Here is a 22,118-nt window from a genome sequence, read left to right on the forward strand (position 1 = left end):
AGTAGGCTTACAGCAGGGGTCTCCAACCCAAGATAAGACCCTTCTTTCTCATCTGGGATCGTTTACAACCGTATTTGGGATCGTTTGAAGCCTCATTTACACTGCATTTTGGAAGTTCAAAATCGGGGCACCGCATCAGTCCATTATATGGAGAAAAATGCTGAAATGTTTTCCTCAAAAAAAAACAATTTTTTTACGACTAAAGAAAGAAAGAAAGACATGAACATCGTGGATGACAAGGGGGTGAGTAATTTATTTGTAAATTGTTGTTGTGGAAGTGGAGTTCTCCTTTAAGGCATCTATCTATCTATTGTTCTGTCTATCATTCTGTTGTTCTATCTATGTTCTAGCTGTCTGTTACTGGCTGTCTCTAACTAATATAGGTAATATAAGACGACGCACACATGCTCAGTCACGTTTAGTAAAGGAATCTGTTTTATTTTGGGAAAAAAGTTAGAAATGTAAATTTCTAGTTTACATGGTTTTATACAGTTCAGCAACACAGAAGAATAATTTGTTTTGACGAGAAAAATTTGCCTGCTATTTAAAAAAAATTAAAATGTAAAAATATTCATATGCATCTAACAAGTCAGGCCCGTAGCCAGCCTAGTGGAAGGGGTGGACCTTTTTCAGTTCTCACCCATTTTGTATTTAATTATGAGGTTCTGCTTCATTCTGGTGACTTCTCTTGCACCAATTTGTGCCGGATTAGCATGTCTGTTGGTATCTTAATAAGCATGATTTTTGTCGAACTGCTTATTAAGACCATGTATCACCTTCTTCAGTGAATATACACAAATACCTCAAGCAATAAGTTACTTAATTAAGCATCATGAGTGACATTATTAATGCTAAGTTCAAAAATAAGAGCTCCAACCCATGTTCAGTGTGCAAATTGAACAAACAAAAAAAGTCAATCACAATCTAAAAAGGGTCTAGAACCGCCCCTGGTCAGAATGTTCTTCCGTGACCAGTTCTACGCCCCTCCAATGAGCTTTCTGGGCCCCTTTCAAACTCTGGGCCCTATGCAGTCTGTCCTCCTTTTCAAAACACACATACATATCAACAAATATCAAGGAAGGAATTTTAACTATTTAGGCCTACATGGTATCTGCAGAATTTTTAAAATCAAATTTAAGGCTTTTTGTTACCTTTTTTTAAGACCTATAGACATAGAATTAATATGAAATGAGTGGGACAAAGCAATGTCTAGTAACATATTAAACCAATATCATGATTTACAGCTCAGATAATGTTTATTGTCAAAAACAGTAGCATATGTAAAAATTGTAACAACCTCATTTTTATATGGTGAAATTGTAATTTTATGACTGTTTGAGTTATTAAAATTAACCTTTGGTCTTCCATAGCAGCATACATAATGATAACCAGTAAAAACACACACATAGGCCTATAGCGCATCAATACCATGGTAGAAAAATTAACTACATGGTTTAGGTATTTGTAACAGTGGTCTTAATATAAATCCACAAACGCTAAAGATTAATCACAAAATAATATAATAATATAATGTAATTAAATTAAAAGTAATTATATTCTTTTACTCCTTTAATACATTTAATACATGTCTACATTAATAATATACAATTTGCTATATCCCACATATCTGCAATACCATAGTGCAGTCAGTGTTACAGTAAAATGAATCCATGGTAAATGATTCTGAGTGTATTGTTGCGCACTGTGTTTCTCCTGTTTGTCAGCGCTGTTCATCTGTTTAAATCACGTTTAAGTCGTGTTCTTCACCGAATTCAAGCTCTTCATTCTGGATCTCACAGCGCTGTTTAGTACTCGCAAGTAAACTCATCTGCTCTAGTAAACTTGCGTTCCGCTGCTGTTTGAACTGTGATCAGAGTGGAAATGATCCTTGTGGTGCCTTTTAAATGACTAGCGCATTTAATCCATAACACGATTCTTGTCTTTCCTTCCCCAAATGTAATTATATTGAAAATATAATTAAGGCTTTTCTTATACTAAATAAGGTATTTAATACTCGTTCGAACCACCCGAACTCCCCATATATATATATAATGTGTGTGTGTGTGTGTGTGTGTGAAGAGTTCAGATGCAAACCCAGCAAAAAACGCCATCTCGGTCAAAAATGAGATAATGATACTGAGTGAATGCTTCTGACACATTTAAGCTTTTTTAAACTCAACAATTTATGCTGATAATGTAATTTGTAAAGAAAATAATACTTTTACAAAATTTTACAGTCTGCAAACTTAAAATTGCTCTGTCTGACAGTTTGTTGACTGACAGATTCTGTTCTTTTTGAAAAGCGTATTGTAACACAGAACCTTTGGTGCAGAGATAACTTATTCAAACAGCACCATGTACTCTGTCTTCTGTGGTAAAGGAGGGGTCCACAGAACAGCCTTTGATTGGTCCTTTGCGTTTTGTGTACACCTAGTGAAGTAATTTGCATTGTGGCTCATACTCCTCAGGTATCAGCCTGTGGTTGTTCAGTCCAACGTGATGCCTCGTTTCACGGTCCACGTTCGGGACGAGTGGCTAACCATTCCATGCAAAGATGCCACCTGCAGCATTAAATGGTTGGGTTTTGAAGCTCTCAAGCGCTACATCAAGAACAAACCCGACAATGGAGGGATCGAGCACATCAAAGATGTGTGTTTTGCGGTCAGAAGATGTCAGGGATTTGGCTTGCTGGACAATGACGATACCATAGAAGATGTGCTTGAGGATGACGACTTTGTTGAACTTGGTAACGTTACAAATATGGTTTACGTGTTCAGTGTTTGTCGAGAGATTAATCAATCATTCAGTTCTCGGCTGGCTTTAGACAGATTGTTCTTTTGAGGCTGTTTACCACAAATACTGTGTCTTGTTTTGCAAGATGAGTCAATAACATGTTATTTTACTGTTATCTTCAGCTATTGAAGGGGACACCATGTCACAAGATTTCATTCCAAGTCAGCCTGGGACGTCACATCTGTATCTTTAGATTGACAATCATCATGTTTTAATTCAATAAATTATATTGTCAAAAGTAGTTGGAATTAATCACAGCATTTTTTGCTGAGAAAGTCTCATAATTAAGATCATTCAAAGAAATTAAATTAAATGTGGACCTGGAAAGTTGTATTTAAGTGCTTAATATCTGTGATATTTTAATTAATTTTAATACATTTTGCTTATTTTTATAGCATTTTTAAATTAATTGCACTAATTGCACTTTTTTTTTACTTTATGACTGATTTATAATCTTCACTTGTCATCACGTATATAACATTTCACCCAGTCTCACACTGATTGTCACAGTTTATTTTTTGACAAAATACAGACTTGCATGTAAATGATTGTTATATCATTTGGAAAGTCTTTCAAAAGCTTTTAGCTATTCACTTCATGTCTAAACTTTAACAAATCTAAAAATGTCCTTAATTTGAATGCTAAAAACAGAACGAGAGCATACAGAGAACCAGAGCAAGTAAGTATGACATATCATTACTAAACATGCAGCATTTTTACTCTCATCAGTACCATTAATGACCGGTCTGTTTTTAGTACATTTCTCTAGATGGGAATAGCCTGACCTCAACTGATCTAGTGAATTTAGGGAAAGGCCTGTATAAGATTAAGGTAAGTGGGTTTTTGCTAGATTTCAACATCAGTTTTGTGAAAATGTTACGTTTATAAACAATATTTCTCAATGGAAATGCATCACCACTGTTATCTGACCCTTAGCTGGCCCCAGAGGCAGAGGAAAAGGTTGTGCAATCAAGAGAGCTTCTGGACACCATTGTGAAAGAAAACAAAGGTGAGCATGACATCCACTCAACGTTATGTTAAGGAAATAAGTGATCAGACTTAACACCTTTTCTTAAAAAAAGAGGTTTTCACAGCAGTGTCATAGAAAAACCATTTTGGGTTCCTCGAGGAACCTTTCAGTGAATAATTCTTAAAAGGATAGTTCAACCAAAAATGAAAAAAATACACCCTCAAGCCATCCTAGGTGTATATGACTTTCGTCTTTCAGACGAATACAATCGGAGTTGTAATAATGTCCTGGCTCTTCAAAGCTTTATAATGGCAGTGAATGGGTGTTGAGATTTTAAAGTCCAATAAAGTGTATTCATCAATCATAAAAAGTACTCCACACCGCTCCGTGGGATTAATAAAGGTATTCTGAAGGGAACTGATGCATTTGTGTTTGAAAAATATCCATATTTAAAACTTAAAAACTGTAATCTCTAGCTTCCGCTAACTGTCATGCGTGTGTTCGCAAGAGAGTGGTGTTACAGTAGATAACATTTATAAAGAAAAAGGTTGGAGGATTTCGATATAAGCCAAGAGGAGACTGGCTTTCCTTTGTGGTAAACAAAACTTGCTCTCATTCGCACGAGACTAGAATATTCTTACCAGAGCTCACGCTACGCCTACATCCTACGTCATATGCTGGAAACGCCGCTTTCTCATGAATGCGCGTACGACAGTTAGCGGAAGCTAGAGATTATGGTTTATAATATTGTGAATATGGATATTTTTCTTACACAAGCACATCGTTTCGCTGCAGAAGTCCTTTATTAACCTCCTGGAGTGGTGTGGGGTACTTTTTATGATGGATTGATGCACTTTATTGGACTTCAAAAACTCAACACCCATTCACTGCCATTATAAAGCTTGGAAGAGCCAGGGCATTTTTTAATATGACTCTGATTGTATTTGTCTGAAAGAAGAAAGTGGCTTGAGTGTGAGTAAATCATGGGATAGTTGTAATTTTTGAGTGAACTATCCCTTTAATATAATAATTTTTCTTAGCATGAAGAGCAATTTAATAATATAAAGAACGTTTTGTGGAATGAAAAGGTTCCATGGATGTTGAAAGGTTCTTTATGGAACCATAGATGTCAGCAAAGAACCTTTGCTTTTAAGAAAATAATCTTTTTAACTTGCTGTTTTGACTTCTGAAAATGTAAAAAAATGAAGTGCAAAACAGCACATACAGTGGCATGCAAAAGTTTGCTGAATCTGTGAAAATGTGAATAATTTTAACAAAATAAGAGAGCTAATACAAAATGCATGTTGTTGTTGTTTTTTTTTTTTTTTAGATATTTTACATAAAAGATGTTTATATATAGTCCACAAGACATTATTAAAATAACCCCCAGTGTGGTTACCTGGATGATCTACAACTGTTTTTTGTTTTGTTTTGTTAATGATTCCCTTGTTTGTTCTGAACAGTTAAACTGAGCATTGTTCTTCAGAAAAATCCTCCATGTCCTGCAGATTATTTGGTTTTCCAGCATCTTTTGCATATTTGAAGCCTTTCCAGCAGTGACTGTATGATTTTGAGATCTATCTTTTAACACTGAGGACAACTGAGGGACTCAAACAAAATTATTTAAAAAGGTTCAAACATTCACTGATGCTCTAGAAGGAAACATGATGCATTAAGGGGGGGGGGGGTGATGTCCACATTTTTGTTATTTTGTTAAAGTATAATTTTTTTTTCCCATTTAGTACTGCCCTTTGGAAGTAACAGAAGATACTTGCATGTTTCCCGGGAGACAAATTAAGTACAATTTATCTTGGTCTTAAAATTCAAAAAGTTTTCACCCCAGGCTCTTAATGCATCATGTTTCCTTCTGAAGCATCAGTGAATGTTTGAACCTTTTTTAATGAGTCCCTCAGTTGTCCTCAGTGTGAAAAGATGGATCTCAAAATCACACAGTTATTATTGGAAAGGGTTCAAATGCATAAAAATGCTGAAAAACCAAATGTCATGGCAAAATAAAAACGACTCTCACTGCTTAAAAGACAAATTGTCTTTTATAAGCTTTATTCTTTCCAAAGAAGGTCAGACAGTCATACAGAAACACAGATTTAGGGCCCCAATACCCCCCTTCTCTTACGTCATCCTCACAGCATGAATTTTTCTTTCACACCAAACAATTTTTGCGACCTGAAGGATTTTCAAACAAGGGACTCATAAACAACCATCACAAAACAACAACAACAACAACAACAAAAAAGTCGTAGACCATCCAGGTTACCACTGTATTGAGAACCAAGGGTTTCCAAACTTTTTAAGGGGGTTATTTTAATAATTTTTTTTTTTTCCTTGTGGACTATATGTAATACAGTACTAAATAAAAAAAAATAACATGTATTTTGTATGATCTCTCTGTAAGATAGTTTGTTAAAATTATTTACATTTTCACAGATTCTGCAAGGGGTTCCCAAACTTTCGCATGCCACTGTATTTGCCAGAGCAGTGCATATTTAAATAATCCTCATAAATATTAAATTGTCTGGGATTTCATAAATATTACCAATTTTGTTCTATTTTTCTTCCCTTTTTTTAGTTGTGTATGGCATCACTACAGGGTTTGGTAAATTTGCTCGGACTGTCATCCCTGTCAGCAAACTGAAGTATATATATTTTACGATATTTTTTACTCCTGAAATCTTTTGCATTTAAATTAAACTTTATTTAAAAGCATCTCACATTTTTCTCTCTTTCAGGGAGCTTCAGGAAAATCTTCTGCGCTCACACTCCTCAGGTGTGGCATTTTACTAAAATGAATAAACATTACCAGTCAAAAGTTTGGAATGATTAGAATTTTGTTTAATGTTTTTGAGAAGTGTGTTTATTTGATCAAAAATGCAGTAAAAACAGTGATATTGTGAAATAATATTACACTTTAAAAAAAGTTCTATGTTAGTATATTTAAGATGTATTACTGTGATATCAAAGCTAAATATTTCGTCTGATTATTATCAGCGTTAAAAACAGATTTTAGCTACTTAAAATTAAAAAAAAAAAAATAAAAAAAAACAAAACAAAAACATGATCATTTAAATATTTTCAAAATATATACTCTGTGTGTGTATTTATATATACATAATAAATATACACAGTACACATACATATATTATGTAAACAAAAACTTTTATTTTGGATGTGATTAATCATGATTAATCATATGACAGCACTATAAAAAAAATATATCTGTTTTAAATAAATTATTTCAGAATTTCTATTCTGAAGCCTGGAAAAAAATTATAACCGTTTCCACAGAAATGTTTTCAACATTGACAATAAGAAGAACCATTATTAATGATTGAGCATTAATCATAACTGAGCACCAAATTAGTATATTAGAATTATTTCTGAAGGATTATGTGACACTGAAGACTGTAAAACTGGCTGCTGAAAATTCAGCTTTGCCATCACAGGAATAAATTGCATTTTACAATATATTTGAATAGAAAACAGTTATTTTAGATTGTAAAAATATTTCACGATAATACTGTATTTATTGTATGTTTGATCACATAAATGTAGCCTTGGTGAGCAGAAATCTTAAGCAGAGTACAACAGAGTACTGCAATGATTCCAAACTTTGGACCAGTAGTGTATGTATGAACTAATTTCTGCATTTTTTTATTTGATATTTCTAAGATGTTTACTCACTGTGTGATGCTTGTTTTTGATTATGTCACTGTAGGTCTGGGAAGCCCTTTAAGTCCTGAAAGAACTCGAATGCTGCTTGCACTGAGAATCAATGTTTTGGCCAAAGGGCACAGCGGGGTTTCACTGGAGACGCTGCACAGCATGATCCAGGCCTTCAATGGTACATTAATGCATCCCTCATTATTTTAACTGAAGAGAGTATTGTTGGGGTTTTTGATTTCTTTGGCACAGCATATAACACATGGTGTGCCATTTCAAAGAATACTTTTATGTTAGTTGCGTCTTCGAAATAATATTAGCAAAAGGTTTCTTTGAATTTCTTCCTCAAAGAGCTGATATTTTACAGTTTTCTTTCTTCTCTCTTCTCAGCCTCCTGTTTATCATACGTCCCGGAGAAGGGTACGGTAGGTGCGAGTGGAGATCTCGCCCCTCTTTCTCACCTCGCCCTTGGCCTGATGGGAGAAGGAAAGATGTGGTCACCTAAGAGCGGCTGGGCGGATGCTAAATACGTGAGCATGTATTCATTGGATGCTTTGGTTGCACATCTTTTATAATAATGAAAGCGATGCACATATATGAACATATTTACTCCTCGTTTAGCCTTTAAAGTCACGTTTGACCTTTGTATTGCCCGCAGGTTTTGGAAGCACATGGTCTGAAGCCCATATCTCTGAAGCCAAAGGAGGTACGGTTAATCCCCCCATTGTGCAGTCAACATGTTTATCTCTGTTGACTTAGAGCTGTTTTGTGGGTCAGAAATGTATGTCCTTGACCTGCCTGGTCCATTTTAACAGAGCCTTTCTTAGAACCCAATGTAACCTTTAAAACAAGTCATTTTTGGTTTAGTTCAGTTACAAACTAGACAAACTATAGACAATACAGTATGTGTGCTAGAACATGGTGCTCAGCAGTCCTTCAGTGTTGAGATTGTTCATAAGTGGTTGTTGGGTAGAGATGAAAATTTTATTGTTAATTACTCACCCCCATGTCATTCCAAACCCGTAAGACCTTTTTTCATCTTCGGAACACAAATTATGATGTTTTATAAGAAATCCAGTCCAGTGCTTGAAGTACTTGAATTTGACATTTTGAAATTTAAGGCCTGGAAAACCCTTGAAAATAGCAATATTCCTGAAGAAGTACTTGAAAAGTGCTTGAATTGTTGACAGTTTATCTATGAAATAAGTGTTACTTTTTTATATATATCTTTCTTTTTTTCAGTTAATAAAACTAGTAAAGAAAGTTAAAAAAATGAATGAAAGAAAACTAGCAAGCTAAGCCAGTAGTAATAAGATTCACTGTTTCAAAGCGCTCCAAATGGATAGCGTATCGTGAGTCATTTGATTTAAATCGGGACTTCTGATCGTGTATTGCGAATCAATTGATTCAAATCGGGACTTCTGATCGCGTATCACGAGTCATTTGATTCAAATCGGGACGTCAGATCGTGTATCACGAGTCATTTGATTTAGATCGGAACTCTGCATATCACAAATCATTTGATTTGAATCAGGACTTCAGATCGTGTATCACCAATCATTTGATTTAGATTGGGACTTTGGAGCGGGTTCGCAAATCATTTGATTCAGATCAAGACTTCAGAGGGGGTTCACGAATCATTTGATTTAGATTGGAACTTTACATATCGCGAATCATTTGATTTAGATTGGAACATCACATATCACAAATCCTTTGATTTAGATCACAACTTCACATATCACGAATCATTTGATTTAGATCGGAACATCACATATCGCGAATCATTTGATTTAGATCGGAACTTCGGTGCAAGTTCACGACTCATTTGATTCAGTTCGGGACTTCAGATCACGTATCACAAATCATTTGATTGGACAACTGGACAATTTTAAGTTCTTACTACCTTTTCAAGCCTTGAGCATGGTAGTTGCATTTCTGTCTATGCAGGATCAAAAAGCTCTCAGCTTACATCAAAAATGTCTTTATTTGTGTTCCAAATGAACAAAGTTCTTACGTGTTTGGAATGTCATAAGGGTGAGTAATTAATGACAGAATTTTCATTTTTGTGTGAGCTATGGCTTTAACATATAGATTGATTGACAAACAGATCAGTAGTATTGTTCTGTGATAAAAGATAAAAGCGTCAGTAAAGTTTATCTCTGTCCACAGGGGCTGGCTCTGATCAATGGGACCCAGATGATCACTTCTTTAGGAGCAGAGGCCGTGGAGAGAGCCGAGGCCATCGCCCGGCAGGCGGACATCATCGCTGCCCTGACCCTGGAAGTCCTCAAGGGCACCACCAAAGCCTTTGATAGTGGTGAGCTTGTGTAAACAACTGATTGATGTGCTGGATGAGCAGACGTGTTTAGACTGTTTCTCAGCTTTGCAGATAGAAACTGTAAACACTGCAATAAACTCTTTCAGAATTGTCAGACAAAACATGATTTGGGAAATAAAAACATATTTGTGTAACACTGCCTCACATTTGAAGTCACAGCCCTCCTGCACTGCTTTAAGTGCATGCCTTGGTTATGCAATGTTGATATAATAGGAAGTAGGCAATTTTAATGAAAGAATAATTTTTTTTTTAACAGATATTCATGAGCTGCGTCCTCATCCGGGACAGAAGGAAGTGGCCTTGCGCTTCCGATCCCTCTTAGACTCAGATCACCACCCGTCTGAAATTGCAGGTGAATCGTGCAGTGTTTGTATGCGCCATTGAAGCTCATGTTTAACCGTTTGGTGGTAACCTCTGTTTCCTTTTCTCAATATTTGCAGAGAGTCATCGGTTTTGCGACAGGGTTCAAGATGCCTACACCATGCGCTGTTGTCCACAGGTAACATAAGAGCCCATTTTTATCCTAAAATAAATCATAAGTGTTGTTGCTGCCAGGGTTATTACGGTTTAATAAATTACAGCTTATTACGGTATAACTACAGCTATTAAAAACATTTTTGTTAATTGAAATAAAACTAAAATAAAAATTATTTGAAATAGTGAATCTATTAAAATGATAAAACTACTACAAATTAAACTGGAAATATAAAATAAAAGTTCATTAAAATAACATTAAGACTGACAAATAACCAAGCTATAGTTTAATTCAGTTTGCTTTAAATTTGTGCATTAACTGGAAATTATGGAAGCCACTGAATAAAAAATGAAAAAAGGTAATTGTGACTTTATCTCACAATTCAGACTTTTTTTTTTACAATTGAGTTTATTCTCGCAATTCTAACTTTATAACTCCCAGTTGCGAGTTTGTATTTTGCAATTCGGAACTTTTTTCTCAGAATTTTGAGATATAAACTCGTAATTTTGACTTTTTTTGCTTAGAATGGCCAGTTATAAATTTAGAATTGCAAAACACACATTCTGATATCTTTGATATTCTTTATATCTCGCAATTGTGTGCAATTCTGAGAACATGTCAGTCTTTTTCCCCCCAAAATTGGACTTTATAAGTTGCAATTGCAAGTTTATATCTCACAATTCTTAGAAAAAACTCAGAATTGCAAGATATAAGTCATAATTGCGAGTTTTTATCTAGCAATTCTGACTTTTATTTCTCGCAATAGGAGTTTGTCACACAATTCTTAGAAAGAAGTCAGAATTACAAGATATAAACTCGCATTTGCGAGAAAAAATCTAGCAATACTGACTTAATTCTGAAAAAGTCAGTTTTTTATATCAATCTGACTTCATAACTCACAATTATGAGTTTAAATCACACAATTCAGACTTATAACTTGCAAATGTGAGTTTGTTTCTTGCAATTTTGACTTTGTATCTCTCAACTGCAAGTTTATATTATGCAATTTTGACTTTATAACTCACATTTGCGGGTTTATATCACACAATTCCGACTTTAATTCTGACAATTGCAAGTTTATTTCTCATAATTGTGAGAAAAAAGTCAGAATGGCGAGTTTGTATCATGCAGTTTTGAGGAAAAAATCAGAATTGTGTTTATATTTTGCAATTCTGACTTTATAAATCGCAATTGCAAGTTTATTTCTCATAATTCTGAGAAAAAAAGTCAGAATTGTGAGAGAAAAAGTTGCAATAACTTTTTTCAGTGGCGGAAACGGGCTTTCATAGGAAATAAATAAAAACTAAAGCTAAAACTAACCTGCTAACTAGTAATATTTAAAACACAAATAAAAGGAAACGAAAAGCACAATTTAGCTACAGTTGTTACAATAATGGTGCCCTCATTGCTAAAACTAACCTAGTAATATTTAAAAAAATAAATAAATAAAACTAAGAAAAATGAGAAAAGCGCATAACAAAATTGCTACAAATTAAACAAAAATTAAAATAAAACAGCAAATCTAAGAAGCTGGTTGACATACATGTGAACTATGTTTTATATATATTATTTTATACTATATTATATATTTTGTCTTAAATTTTGCAGGTCCATGGAATCGTCAATGACACAATTGAGTTTGTCAAGAAAATCATTAATACAGAAATCAACAGTGCCACAGATAATCCTGTATCCTTTTTTTTTTTATCTGAATTTGCAATTTTGTAACAACAACTGAATTTGTGTTGCAGTACCAACAGTGTCTGGTGGTCATGTGACTTCAAATCACCAACACTCATTGTAAACAAATGATTTTAGGAGACACTTTTATTTTCCTCCTGAGAATCGATTTGGTGTCACAGTTTGGCTGGTTATTTGGTCAATGCAGTTACTACACCAGCCTCTTTTATAGTTCAGTACTTTTGGCCTTGACTGTAAGTTAGATGGTGTTTGCAGAGAGAGGTGAGACCATATCCGGCGGAAACTTCCATGGAGAATATCCAGCAAAGGTATTTCATCTTGCCAGATGACCAAAAAGGTCATCCAAAAAGGTTCAGATGACATCTCCGCTCATTCTCTCCTCCCATTCTTAGGCTCTTGACTATTTGGCGATTGGGGTGCACGAGTTGGCTTCCATCAGTGAAAGGCGCATCGAACGTCTCTGCAATCCTTCTCTTAGCGAGTTGCCTGCGTTCCTGGTCAATGAGGGAGGCCTGAATTCTGGATTCATGATCGCACACTGCACTGCTGCGGCTCTTGGTTAGCATCACAAAGTTCAGGACGGAATAACGTTACTTAACCAAATACTGGAAAGTTTAATTTTGACCACTGTACTGAAGTCATGTTGACCATTAACTAAAACAGATGCATTTTTTTCTGCAGTTTCAGAGAACAAAGTGCTTTGTCACCCTTCCTCTATTGACTCCCTGTCCACTAGTGCCGCCACAGAGGACCATGTGTCTATGGGAGGCTGGGCTGCACGTAAAGCCCTCAGAGTGGTCGAGCATGTCGAGCAAGGTCCAAAATCTGATATTAACCTCTCATATACCTACTGACGTCAGCCACTGTTCAGTTTAGTTAAATTGTTACTATTATGGCACCCCCTATTGGAGCACAAAGGCACTTAAGCACAAATTGTAATAGTACTTAATATTTTCAAACAGAAACTCATAGCAAGTTCCTTTCTTCTACAAATCTTGATTTATTTTTTTTTTAGAAAAATAATATTCACATTGTATGAAATCAAACTACTTTTTTTTTTTTTTTTGGAAAATTGACAATTTTTTGGAATTTGAAAATTATTATACGAAACATGCCATTTTTAGAAAAAAATCACATTGTATGAAAAAATTATGATTTTTAGAAAAATAATATTCACATTGTCATCATCATACTACTTTTTTTTGTTTTTGTTTTTTGAAGATTTGAACATTTTTGAAAAGTGAAAATTTCCATACGAAACATGCTATTTTTAGAAAAAAAAATCACACTGCAAGAAAAAGTATGATTTTTAGAAAAATAATACATTGTCTGAAAAAGTAATTTTTTTTAGAAAACATATTCCCATTGGATGAAAACAGACAACATCTTATTTTTGAAAATTTTAGAATTTTTTTTAATTAAAAATTATTTTTAGAAAAATAATATTTGCATTGTATGAAAATTTGAACATTTTCGTTTTGAAAACATGCCATTAAAAAAAATTCAAATTTACATATAACAAATGCATTTTTAGCGGAAAAAAATCACAATGTATGAAAAAGGTACGAATATGTACAATTTTTTGTTAAGCACACTTTAAGCTTACTTACTGGGATGTAAGTAGATCATCTAAAAATGTACAATTATTATTTATTTAGTAATATTTGTACTTTTTTACTGACAACTAATCTGCAAGTACAATTGATCAGATATCAAGCCTGAATATGCCTGTTTTATGTTTCCTTCCTTAGTGCTAGCTATCGAGTTGTTAGCTGCCTGTCAGGGTATTGAGTTTCTCCGTCCCCTACGTACGACCACCCCATTGGAGAAAGTGTACGATCTTGTGCGAGCCGCAGTAAAGTAGGTCAAACGATGTACCTCCGATAGTAACCCCAAAACCACTGATGTATTGATCTCTCAGGTTAATAATTGGCAATAATTGTCTGTTTCTATTCATCTCTGTTATTTTTTCCTATTTACCCAAGGCCCTGGATTAAAGACAGGTTCATGGCTCCAGACATTGAAGCTGTACATCGACTCCTCGTAGACCAGAAGGTAAACGTCACTGTTTCTTAAAGGAGAAGTCCACTTCCAAAACAAAGATTCACATATAATGTACTCACCCCCTTGTCATCCAAGATTTTTCTCCATGTAATGGACTGCTATGGTGCCCCGATTTTGAACTTCCAAAATGCAGTTTAAATGCAGCTTCAGCCGATCCCAGATGCGGTTGTAAACGATCCCAGCCGAGGAAGAAGGGTCTTATCTAGCAAAATAATTTTTAATGCAATTTAAATACTTTTTAATCTCAAATGCTTGTCTTGCTCTGCCTGAACTCTGTGTATTTTGGTTCAAGACAGTTGGGGTATGTCGAAAAACTCCAATCATATTTTCTCCCTCAACTTCAAAAATTATTTCCAGGGCTCTACAATAAGGAGTGGCCCAGGGTCAGCTTGAAAGACGCTCAGGACAGTTGACGAATATGTCACTGGCCCGATCGGGCCACTACTGCGTCGTCACAAAAGTTTATCATTTGCACGTGTTTTTTAACCTTGATAATTTACATTTTTAAGCGATCACAGAGAAACGCGTCTCTGACGGACAAATAGCCTACAAAAGTATTAGCTCTGTAGCTTAAACAATGATACAGTGGAGACAGATGCACCGATCGACCAGACATATTTGAACCGATCTCTTATTCCGGTCTTGCACACAAACTGCATGCAATCTTCTTTCAAAATGTCATGTGTGTGGAAATATTACAAACTTTTTAGACATCCGTTAACAGAGGCCAGAGACGCTAAAGACGAACGCAAAGAGAAAAAAATACTGTAGCAAGCAGACCACGGTGCACAATGCGCGAAATATTGGAAATATTATTCTAAATATTGGAACTGTGGTGTATGTGAATGTATCTGTGATGAGAACTGACTGTTTTAAGAAGAGTTTACATGGCGTTTTCTTTTCCTTTGCCCATGTATGATGTATTTAAAGTAGCGTTCATAAGCACGGCGCTGCTTTGTTTACAGCGGTAACCATAGAAACGTAATATCACTCTTATTCCTTAAGCGCAACCTGCTGACAAAGACTGAGTTGCGTTCTTTCAGTCTGTCTGCTGTTTTCCCCTAAAGCATATTTTCAATTTTAATAAAATATTAAAGGGGTCATTTTCCCATTTTCCACAAGTTGATATGATTCTTTAGGGTCTTAATGAAAAGTCTCTAATATACTTTGTTACAGGCAGAGGTCAACACACCAGCAAACGGGAACAAGCAGAAAATCCAAAACGTAAACGATAATCCAGGCGAGACGTCGGTAGGCAGGCAGCGATACAATCAATAAGAGAATGAACAGTCCGGTTGGCAACAAGAGGTAAGTAAACAAGGAAAAACGCTCAGGATTGTTAGTAAAACTAGACAAAACTTCGCGAGGAAGCTGCCGGAAAAACGGCGGCCTAAAATGGCCGAAACCGAGGGGAAGTGACCCGGCCTAAAATGGCCGACCGACCCGGAACCGGAAGGCGGGGTCCCAGGTACGGGGTGATGGGTAATGTGAGTTAAAAGTCCGGGGAAGGTTCCCGCTGGCGGCGGTCGGAGGGAGCCACAGAGACCGCGTTTGTGACAGAGCCCCCCCCCTGCGAGCGACTCCTGGCGCGAGGAGGTGGCCGACGCCGGGGTCTACCCCTACCGCGGGGTGCTGGTCGATCTGGGTGATTGGAGTGAAAGTCTGTGGTGAGTGACGGGTCCAGGATGTCTCCAGAGGCGACCCAAGATCTTTCTTCGGGACCAAAGCCCTCCCAGTCGACCAAGTATTCTAGGCGACCTCTCCGGCGTCGGGAGTCCAGGATGCTGTTGACGCGATACACCTCCTCGCCGTCAATGATGATGGGGGGAGGTCCCTGGGAAGCGGTCTCGTCTAGGTTCTCCACTCCTTCCGGGGGACCAGCGGGCTTAAACAGAGAAACATGAAATGTGGGTGAGATACGGTATTCAGGGGGAAGTTGCAGTCGAAATGATACAGGGGTTATCTGTTTGATTATTTTGAAAGGACCCACGTACCTGGGACTAAGTTTTTTGCAGGGCAGGCGGAGTCGGAGGTCCCGGGTCGAGAGCCAGACCCATTGTCCGGGTTCGTAAGGTGGGTTGGGCCGGCGTCGGCGGTTGGCCTGAGTCTCTGTGCGACGGATGGCGCCCTGAAGATGAACGTGTGCCTGATCCCAGATCTCCTCACTGCGTTGGAACCAGGAGTTGACTGCTGGTAATTCAGATGGTTCCCCAGACCAGGGGAATAGAGGCGGTTGAAACCCTAGGGTACACTGAAACGGGGTAAGATTAGTAGCGGGTTTGACTAAGGAATTCTGGGCATACTCAGCCCAGAACAGGAAGCGGCTCCAGTCCTCTTGGTGGTTCTGACAGTATGAACGGAGGAAGCGAGTCAACTCCTGGTTCAACCTCTCGGCCTGACCGTTAGCCTGGGGGTGATATCCGGAAGTGAGGCTTATGTTGACCCCCAGGAGGCGGAAGAAGCTAGCCCATAGACGTGAAGTGAACTGAGGTCCGCGATCGGATACAATGTCTTCTGGCAGGCCGTAGAGTCTGAAGACCCAGTTGCATAAAAGTTCGGCTGTCTCCATGGCAGTAGGGAGTTTGGGAAGGGGAATGAAGCGGCAACCCTTTGAGAACCGATCAACTACGGAGAGGATAGTAGTGTGTCCGTTGGAGGGTGGTAGGTCAGTGAGGAAATCCACAGCGATGTGTGACCAAGGACGGAGAGGCACAGGCAGGGGCTGAAGAAGTCCGGCGGGCAGTCGACGCGGGACCTTGGAGGTATTACAGACGGTACAGTTTCGAATGAAGTCAATGGTGTCAGGGCGCACGGTGGGCCACCAGAACCGGTTGCCGAGAAGGTGAAGGGTGGCTTCGATACCCGGATGACCAGAACTAGGAATAGAGTGAACCTCTGATAACACTCGTTGTCGCAGGTTGAGAGGAACGTAGGTGAGGTCGGCCGGGCAGTCAGCAGGAGGAGGGTCCTGAACCTGAGCTTCGGAAATCTCCGTCATGACGTCCCAGGCTACAGGAGCAACGATCATGGTTGAGGGGAGTATAGGTTCAGGCGAAATGGTTGGCGGACCGGGGTCATGAATGCGAGATAGGGCGTCAGCTTTAGTGTTCTGTGAGCCTGGGCGGTATGTGACCTGGAAGTCGAAGCGGGTAAAGAATAATGCCCATCTGGCCTGGCGGTGGTTGAGCATCTTTGCTGAGCGTAAGTACTCCAAGTTCTTGTGATCCGTAAGTACCACGAAAGGGTGTTTTGAGCCCTCGAGCCAGTGTCGCCACTCCTCGAAGGCCAGCTTTATTGCTAGGAGTTCGCGGTTACCCACGTCATAATTTCTTTCAGTCGGGCTTAGCTTGTGAGAATAATATGCGCAGGGAAACATCTTGGGAGGGTCCCCCTGCCGTTGAGACAGTACCGCTCCGACGCCGGTACTTGATGCATCAACCTCTACAATGAAGGGCTTGTCAGGGTCTGGGTGATGGAGGATGGGAGCGGTGCTAAACCTCCGACGAAGGTCGTCAAAGGCCTGTAGGGCAGGTTGCGACCAGCTGAGACGGGAGATACCCTTCTTGACCATGGCCGTAAGGGGAGCTGCGATGGTGCTGAAATGCCGGATGAAGCGGCGATAAAAGTTAGCGAAGCCCAGGAAGCGCTGAAGTTCCCTGAGCGTGGTGGGGCGTGGCCAACTCAGTACGGCGTTGACTTTCTTGTCGTCCATGGCGACTCCCTCCGGACTAATGATATAACCGAGGAAGGTTACCTTGTCCTGATGAAATTCACATTTCTCCTCCTTGGCAAACAGCTGATGGGAGATGAGACGCTGGAGTACCGCCCTGACATGTTGGATGTGTTCGGCGAGAGAGCTGGAAAAAATGAGGATGTCATCAATGTAAACGATCACCCAGCGGTTCAGCATATCCCGGAAGACCTCATTAACAAAAGCCTGGAAGTAAGACGGACTGTTGGCCAATCCGAAGGGCATGACCCTGTATTCATAGTGACCTGAGGTAGTCGAGAAGGCCGTCTTCCACTCATCCCCTGCTCGAATTCGAATGAGATTGTAGGCGGAGCGCAAGTCGAGTTTGGTGAAGATCTTGGCAGAGCGTAGCTGTTCAAGGGCTGAGGGGACGAGCGGGAGTGGGTAACGGTACTTGATGGTCACCTCGTTGAGACCCCGATAATCGATACAGGGACGAAGGCCCCCATCTTTCTTTTTCACGAAGAAGAAACCTGCTGAGGCCGGCGAGGTTGATGGAGTGATGAAGCCTTTAGCCAATTCCTCCCTGATGTACGTATTCATAGCCTCAGATTCAGCTTGTGACAGGGGGAAGATGCGCCCCCGCGGGGGTGTTGCGCCCGGGATGAGGTCGATGGCGCAATCGCCGGGACGATGCGGTGGCAGCTGGGTGGCTCTGGTGCGGCTGAAGGCCTCAAGCAGGTCCTGATATGCGGTGGGTACAGTGCTTCCTGCAACGTGAGTCCCGGGTGTGACTTGTGACGTGCTTCTGGGTAGTGTGCAGCGTTGGTAGCAGTGAGGAGACCAGCGAGTGATGGTGCGAGTGGCCCAGGTGATGGATGGTCCATGCTGATTCAGCCAAGGGTAGCCCAGGATGACGGGTGACTGCGGTGATGGGATGATGAAGAAGCGTATGGTCTCTTGGTGGGCAGGTTCAACGTGGAGGGTGAGATCCTGTGTGGTGTGATGAACCTTCCCTGTTCCTAACGGTCGCCCGTCGAGGGCGGCCACTGCGACATGGGGAGAACAAGAGAGGATTGGCAAGTGATTAGTGGCAACGAAATCCGCATCGATGAAGTTTCCGGCGGCGCCAGAGTCAATTAGGGCTGTTGTCTTCACAGTGACATCATTATGAGTTATAGTTACTGGAATGTGACAACAGTTAGGAAGGGATTTGAGTTCACTCACCGAGGTAGGTTGGCGTGGCGGACGAGTTGGGCAGCTAGCCCTGAGGTGGCCTGCTTGTCCGCAATATAAACACAAGTTGCCCCGGAGTCTTCTCTCCCTCTCCTCCAGAGTTAGCTTGGTAGCTCCTAGCTGCATTGGTTCAGGGGTAGCTTCAGAGCTAGGTGAAACCAGCGATACGGCGGGTGACAAACGGCCGGGCTTACGTGCTCTCATAAGGTTATCCACCCGAATAGAGAGATCTATGTATTGTTCCAGGGTGAGGTTCTCGTCACGGCAGGCAAGTTCTACCTGTAGATCTGGATGCAGCCCCTTGCGGTAGTGCAACTTGAGTGGTTCATCAGTCCAACCGCTCTGGGCTGCCAGGGTGCGAAAGGTAAGCGCATAATCCGCGGCGGTCCTCCTGCCCTGCCTCAGTGCCATGATCTGCTCCCCGGCCTCACCACCCTCAGTGCTTGGTTGAAATACCTCTTTGAATCGCTGTAAGAAAGCCGCGAAAGAGGGATAGGCAGGACGGTCAAAACGCCAGACAGCAGTGGCCCAGTCCAAAGCTCTTCCAGAGAGTAGTGAGCACACAAACGCAACTTTGCTCTCATCCGTGGGGTAGAGGTGCGGCTGTTGACTCACAAAGAGGGAACATTGCAAGAGGAACCCTTTACATTTAGCAGGAGTCCCATCAAACTTCTCAGGAAAAGCAAGACGTGGACTGGCGGAGACAGATTGAACGGCCGGTGGTGTGGTCGCGGGAGGAGTTACGGGCGGCGCCGTCAACTGTAAACCTTGCAACGCTCTTACCAGCTGTGCCGTGAGGTCGGTGAGGCGGTCCAGCTGTTGTTGATGAGCAAGGAGGGTCGAAGCCTGAGCGGATAATTCCGTGGTGATGTGACGCACCATCGCGGGGTCCGATGGTGTCGCGGTAGACGCGGAAGTAGTCGCTGGATCCGATGGCGGCGAAGTTTTCTGTAACGCGTCCACAGACGGAGTCGGAGGCGTGGGATCCATGTGCGACAAACTTTATTAAAGAGCGTAGTCAAACAGGCAGAGGTCAACACACCAGCAAACGGGAACAAGCAGAAAATCCAAAACGTAAACGATAATCCAGGCGAGACGTCGGTAGGCAGGCAGCGATACAATCAATAAGAGAATGAACAGTCCGGTTGGCAACAAGAGGTAAGTAAACAAGGAAAAAACGCTCAGGATTGTTAGTAAAACTAGACAAAACTTCGCGAGGAAGCTGCCGACGCGGCGGCCTAAAATGGCCGACCGAGGGGAAGTGACCCGAGCGACCCGGAACCGGAAGGCGGGGTCCCAGGTACGGGGTGATGGGAAATGTGAGTTAAAAGTCCGGGGAAGGTTCCCGCTGGCGGCGGTCGGAGGGAGCCACAGAGACCGCGTTTGTGACACTTACATCCCTGCTTCGGCATCGAAACAAGGAAAGTTACTGGACTATGACAGCTGGTCTGAGGTAAAATGCTCATGTCAATCAACTATTGTGGGAGCGGCCTCTGTGGGTGTGACGGCACACCGACAGGCATCTGAGAACGGCTCGATTTGAAAAAGGGGGTATTATTTTTACAGATTAATTAAACCCCACTGCATGGATTTTTATCATTGTAGGGTAGATTTGTACATACCCTGCCAACACACATTAATGTTCAAACAACATGAAAAAGTGAAGTTTGCATCCCATGACCCCTTTAAAATAAAAGATAACATGAGTCAAAAACAACGATAACAGCAACTATTTATTTTTTTGTGGTAGGGCCAGTGAAAATTTTGACCGGGCAAGTAAAAATTTGAACCACTGGCCCGACTGGGCCAGTAAATTCTAGCGTTGAGCCCTGATTTCAAAATCATCCTACATCACTGCAGAAGTACTGACTCAGTCTTTGAAAAGTGAACATGCAAAGAAGATCAAACACCCTTAACAGGGAGGGAGAACATGAGATGGGAGTTTTTCGACATACCCTAACTGTCATGAACCGAAGTCCAGGCAGAGTAAGACAAGATGAGCGTTTGACATTAAAAAGTATATAAATTGTATTATTTTTATTAAAATAACTGATCGTTACTCTAGATAAGACCCTTCTTTCTCGACTGGCGGTCCATTATATGGAGATAAATCCTGAAATGTTTTCCTCGAAAAACATAGTTTCTTTACGACTGAAGAAAGAAAGACGTGTACATCTTAGATGACATGGGGGTGAGTACGTTATATGTATGATCTTTGTTTTGGAAGTGGACTTCTCCTTTAATACTTGCAACAATATCACTAAGAACACAAACCACGGACTTAAAGTATCATTATTTTATAAAGCATTTTGTTTCTAATATACTATTTTTACACTAGCATCATTCTCACCCCATATTGTTACTTGCCTGTTGCATTCAGGTGTGGAACATCGCTGGGCCATACATTGAGAAATACTGTATGGAATACATCCCAGAGTCCCGCCCCTCTTCCCCAACAGCCTTTGCTCTGGACCCGCCCCTATCTCCACGGAAACGGGTCAGGCTGGAGTGACAGACGATGGCATCCTGCTGATACTATCCTATAGTCTCACATTCAATACATTAAGATGAATTTAAATAGAGCATTTAAAGTATGTCCACATTTCAGTGTAGTTTTTACCGTTTAAAGCTTTCTTCCTTCATTATCCACTTTTGCTGAAAGACTCGTTTGTATTTTGCCACCTGTTGGTCCTTAGTTAGTGAATAAATGTCTTGTGATATCAATTTTGTTGATAGATTAAAAAAGGTAGAACACATTGACTGCAGAATAGAGCCTGTTGCTGTTTTCATTTGGATATTGAAACGCCTGTTGAAACATTACATCAATCTGGTCTTAAAAGAAGTGTCTTTGAACTCATGACTCATGTATTTTGACAGATGGAAGGATGTTTTTCTTTGTTTCTTGACTCGCCACCATGTAAAATACAGTATATGGGTGAGCTTGTGGTCAATTTGCTTAGTATATTACTCAACATGTCTGTTTTAGTTTACCTCAAGTCCATTGGTTCCGCTGGTGAAAAATTGCTTCTGTAAAATTCTATTTACACACGTATTTCTTTGCTGTGAGATTTTTCAGTGAATAAATTTCAAATTTATCATGCGGTATGACTTCTGATGACTACTTTATAGTGCTGTTTTGTTCAGTTAGTAGTTTCATAATACATGGTAAGGA

General features: G+C 40.0%; 1 protein-coding gene across 1 annotated transcript; it reads left to right on the forward strand.

Annotated features, from left to right (window-relative positions):
• Positions 1-2,447: 2,447 nt before the first annotated feature.
• hal (histidine ammonia-lyase) lies at positions 2,448-22,054 on the forward strand. Its single transcript, XM_051099217.1, has 20 exons — positions 2,448-2,746; positions 2,916-2,976; positions 3,445-3,472; positions 3,550-3,624; positions 3,730-3,802; positions 6,351-6,417; positions 6,511-6,548; positions 7,497-7,622; positions 7,832-7,971; positions 8,100-8,147; positions 9,611-9,758; positions 10,036-10,131; positions 10,220-10,278; positions 11,863-11,943; positions 12,198-12,263; positions 12,348-12,513; positions 12,637-12,771; positions 13,707-13,815; positions 13,941-14,010; positions 21,327-22,054. Exons 1-20 carry the CDS (start codon positions 2,500-2,502, stop codon positions 21,456-21,458), a joined length of 1,965 nt encoding a protein of 654 aa, XP_050955174.1. The 5' UTR covers positions 2,448-2,499; the 3' UTR covers positions 21,459-22,054.
• Positions 22,055-22,118: the final 64 nt, after the last annotated feature.

Source organism: Labeo rohita, chromosome 25 (assembly GCF_022985175.1).
Source record: "Labeo rohita strain BAU-BD-2019 chromosome 25, IGBB_LRoh.1.0, whole genome shotgun sequence".
Classification (NCBI taxonomy): domain Eukaryota; kingdom Metazoa; phylum Chordata; class Actinopteri; order Cypriniformes; family Cyprinidae; genus Labeo; species Labeo rohita.

Coding starts and splice junctions, on each gene's coding strand:
- hal (XM_051099217.1), top strand. CDS start 2,500: ATGCCTCGTTTCACGGTCCACGTTCGGGACGAGTGGCTAACCATTCCA. Junction 6,549..7,496: donor TCTGCGCTCACACTCCTCAG/GTGTGGCATTTT, acceptor ATGTCACTGTAG/GTCTGGGAAGCCCTTTAAGT. Junction 12,514..12,636: donor CTGCACTGCTGCGGCTCTTG/GTTAGCATCACA, acceptor TTTTTTCTGCAG/TTTCAGAGAACAAAGTGCTT.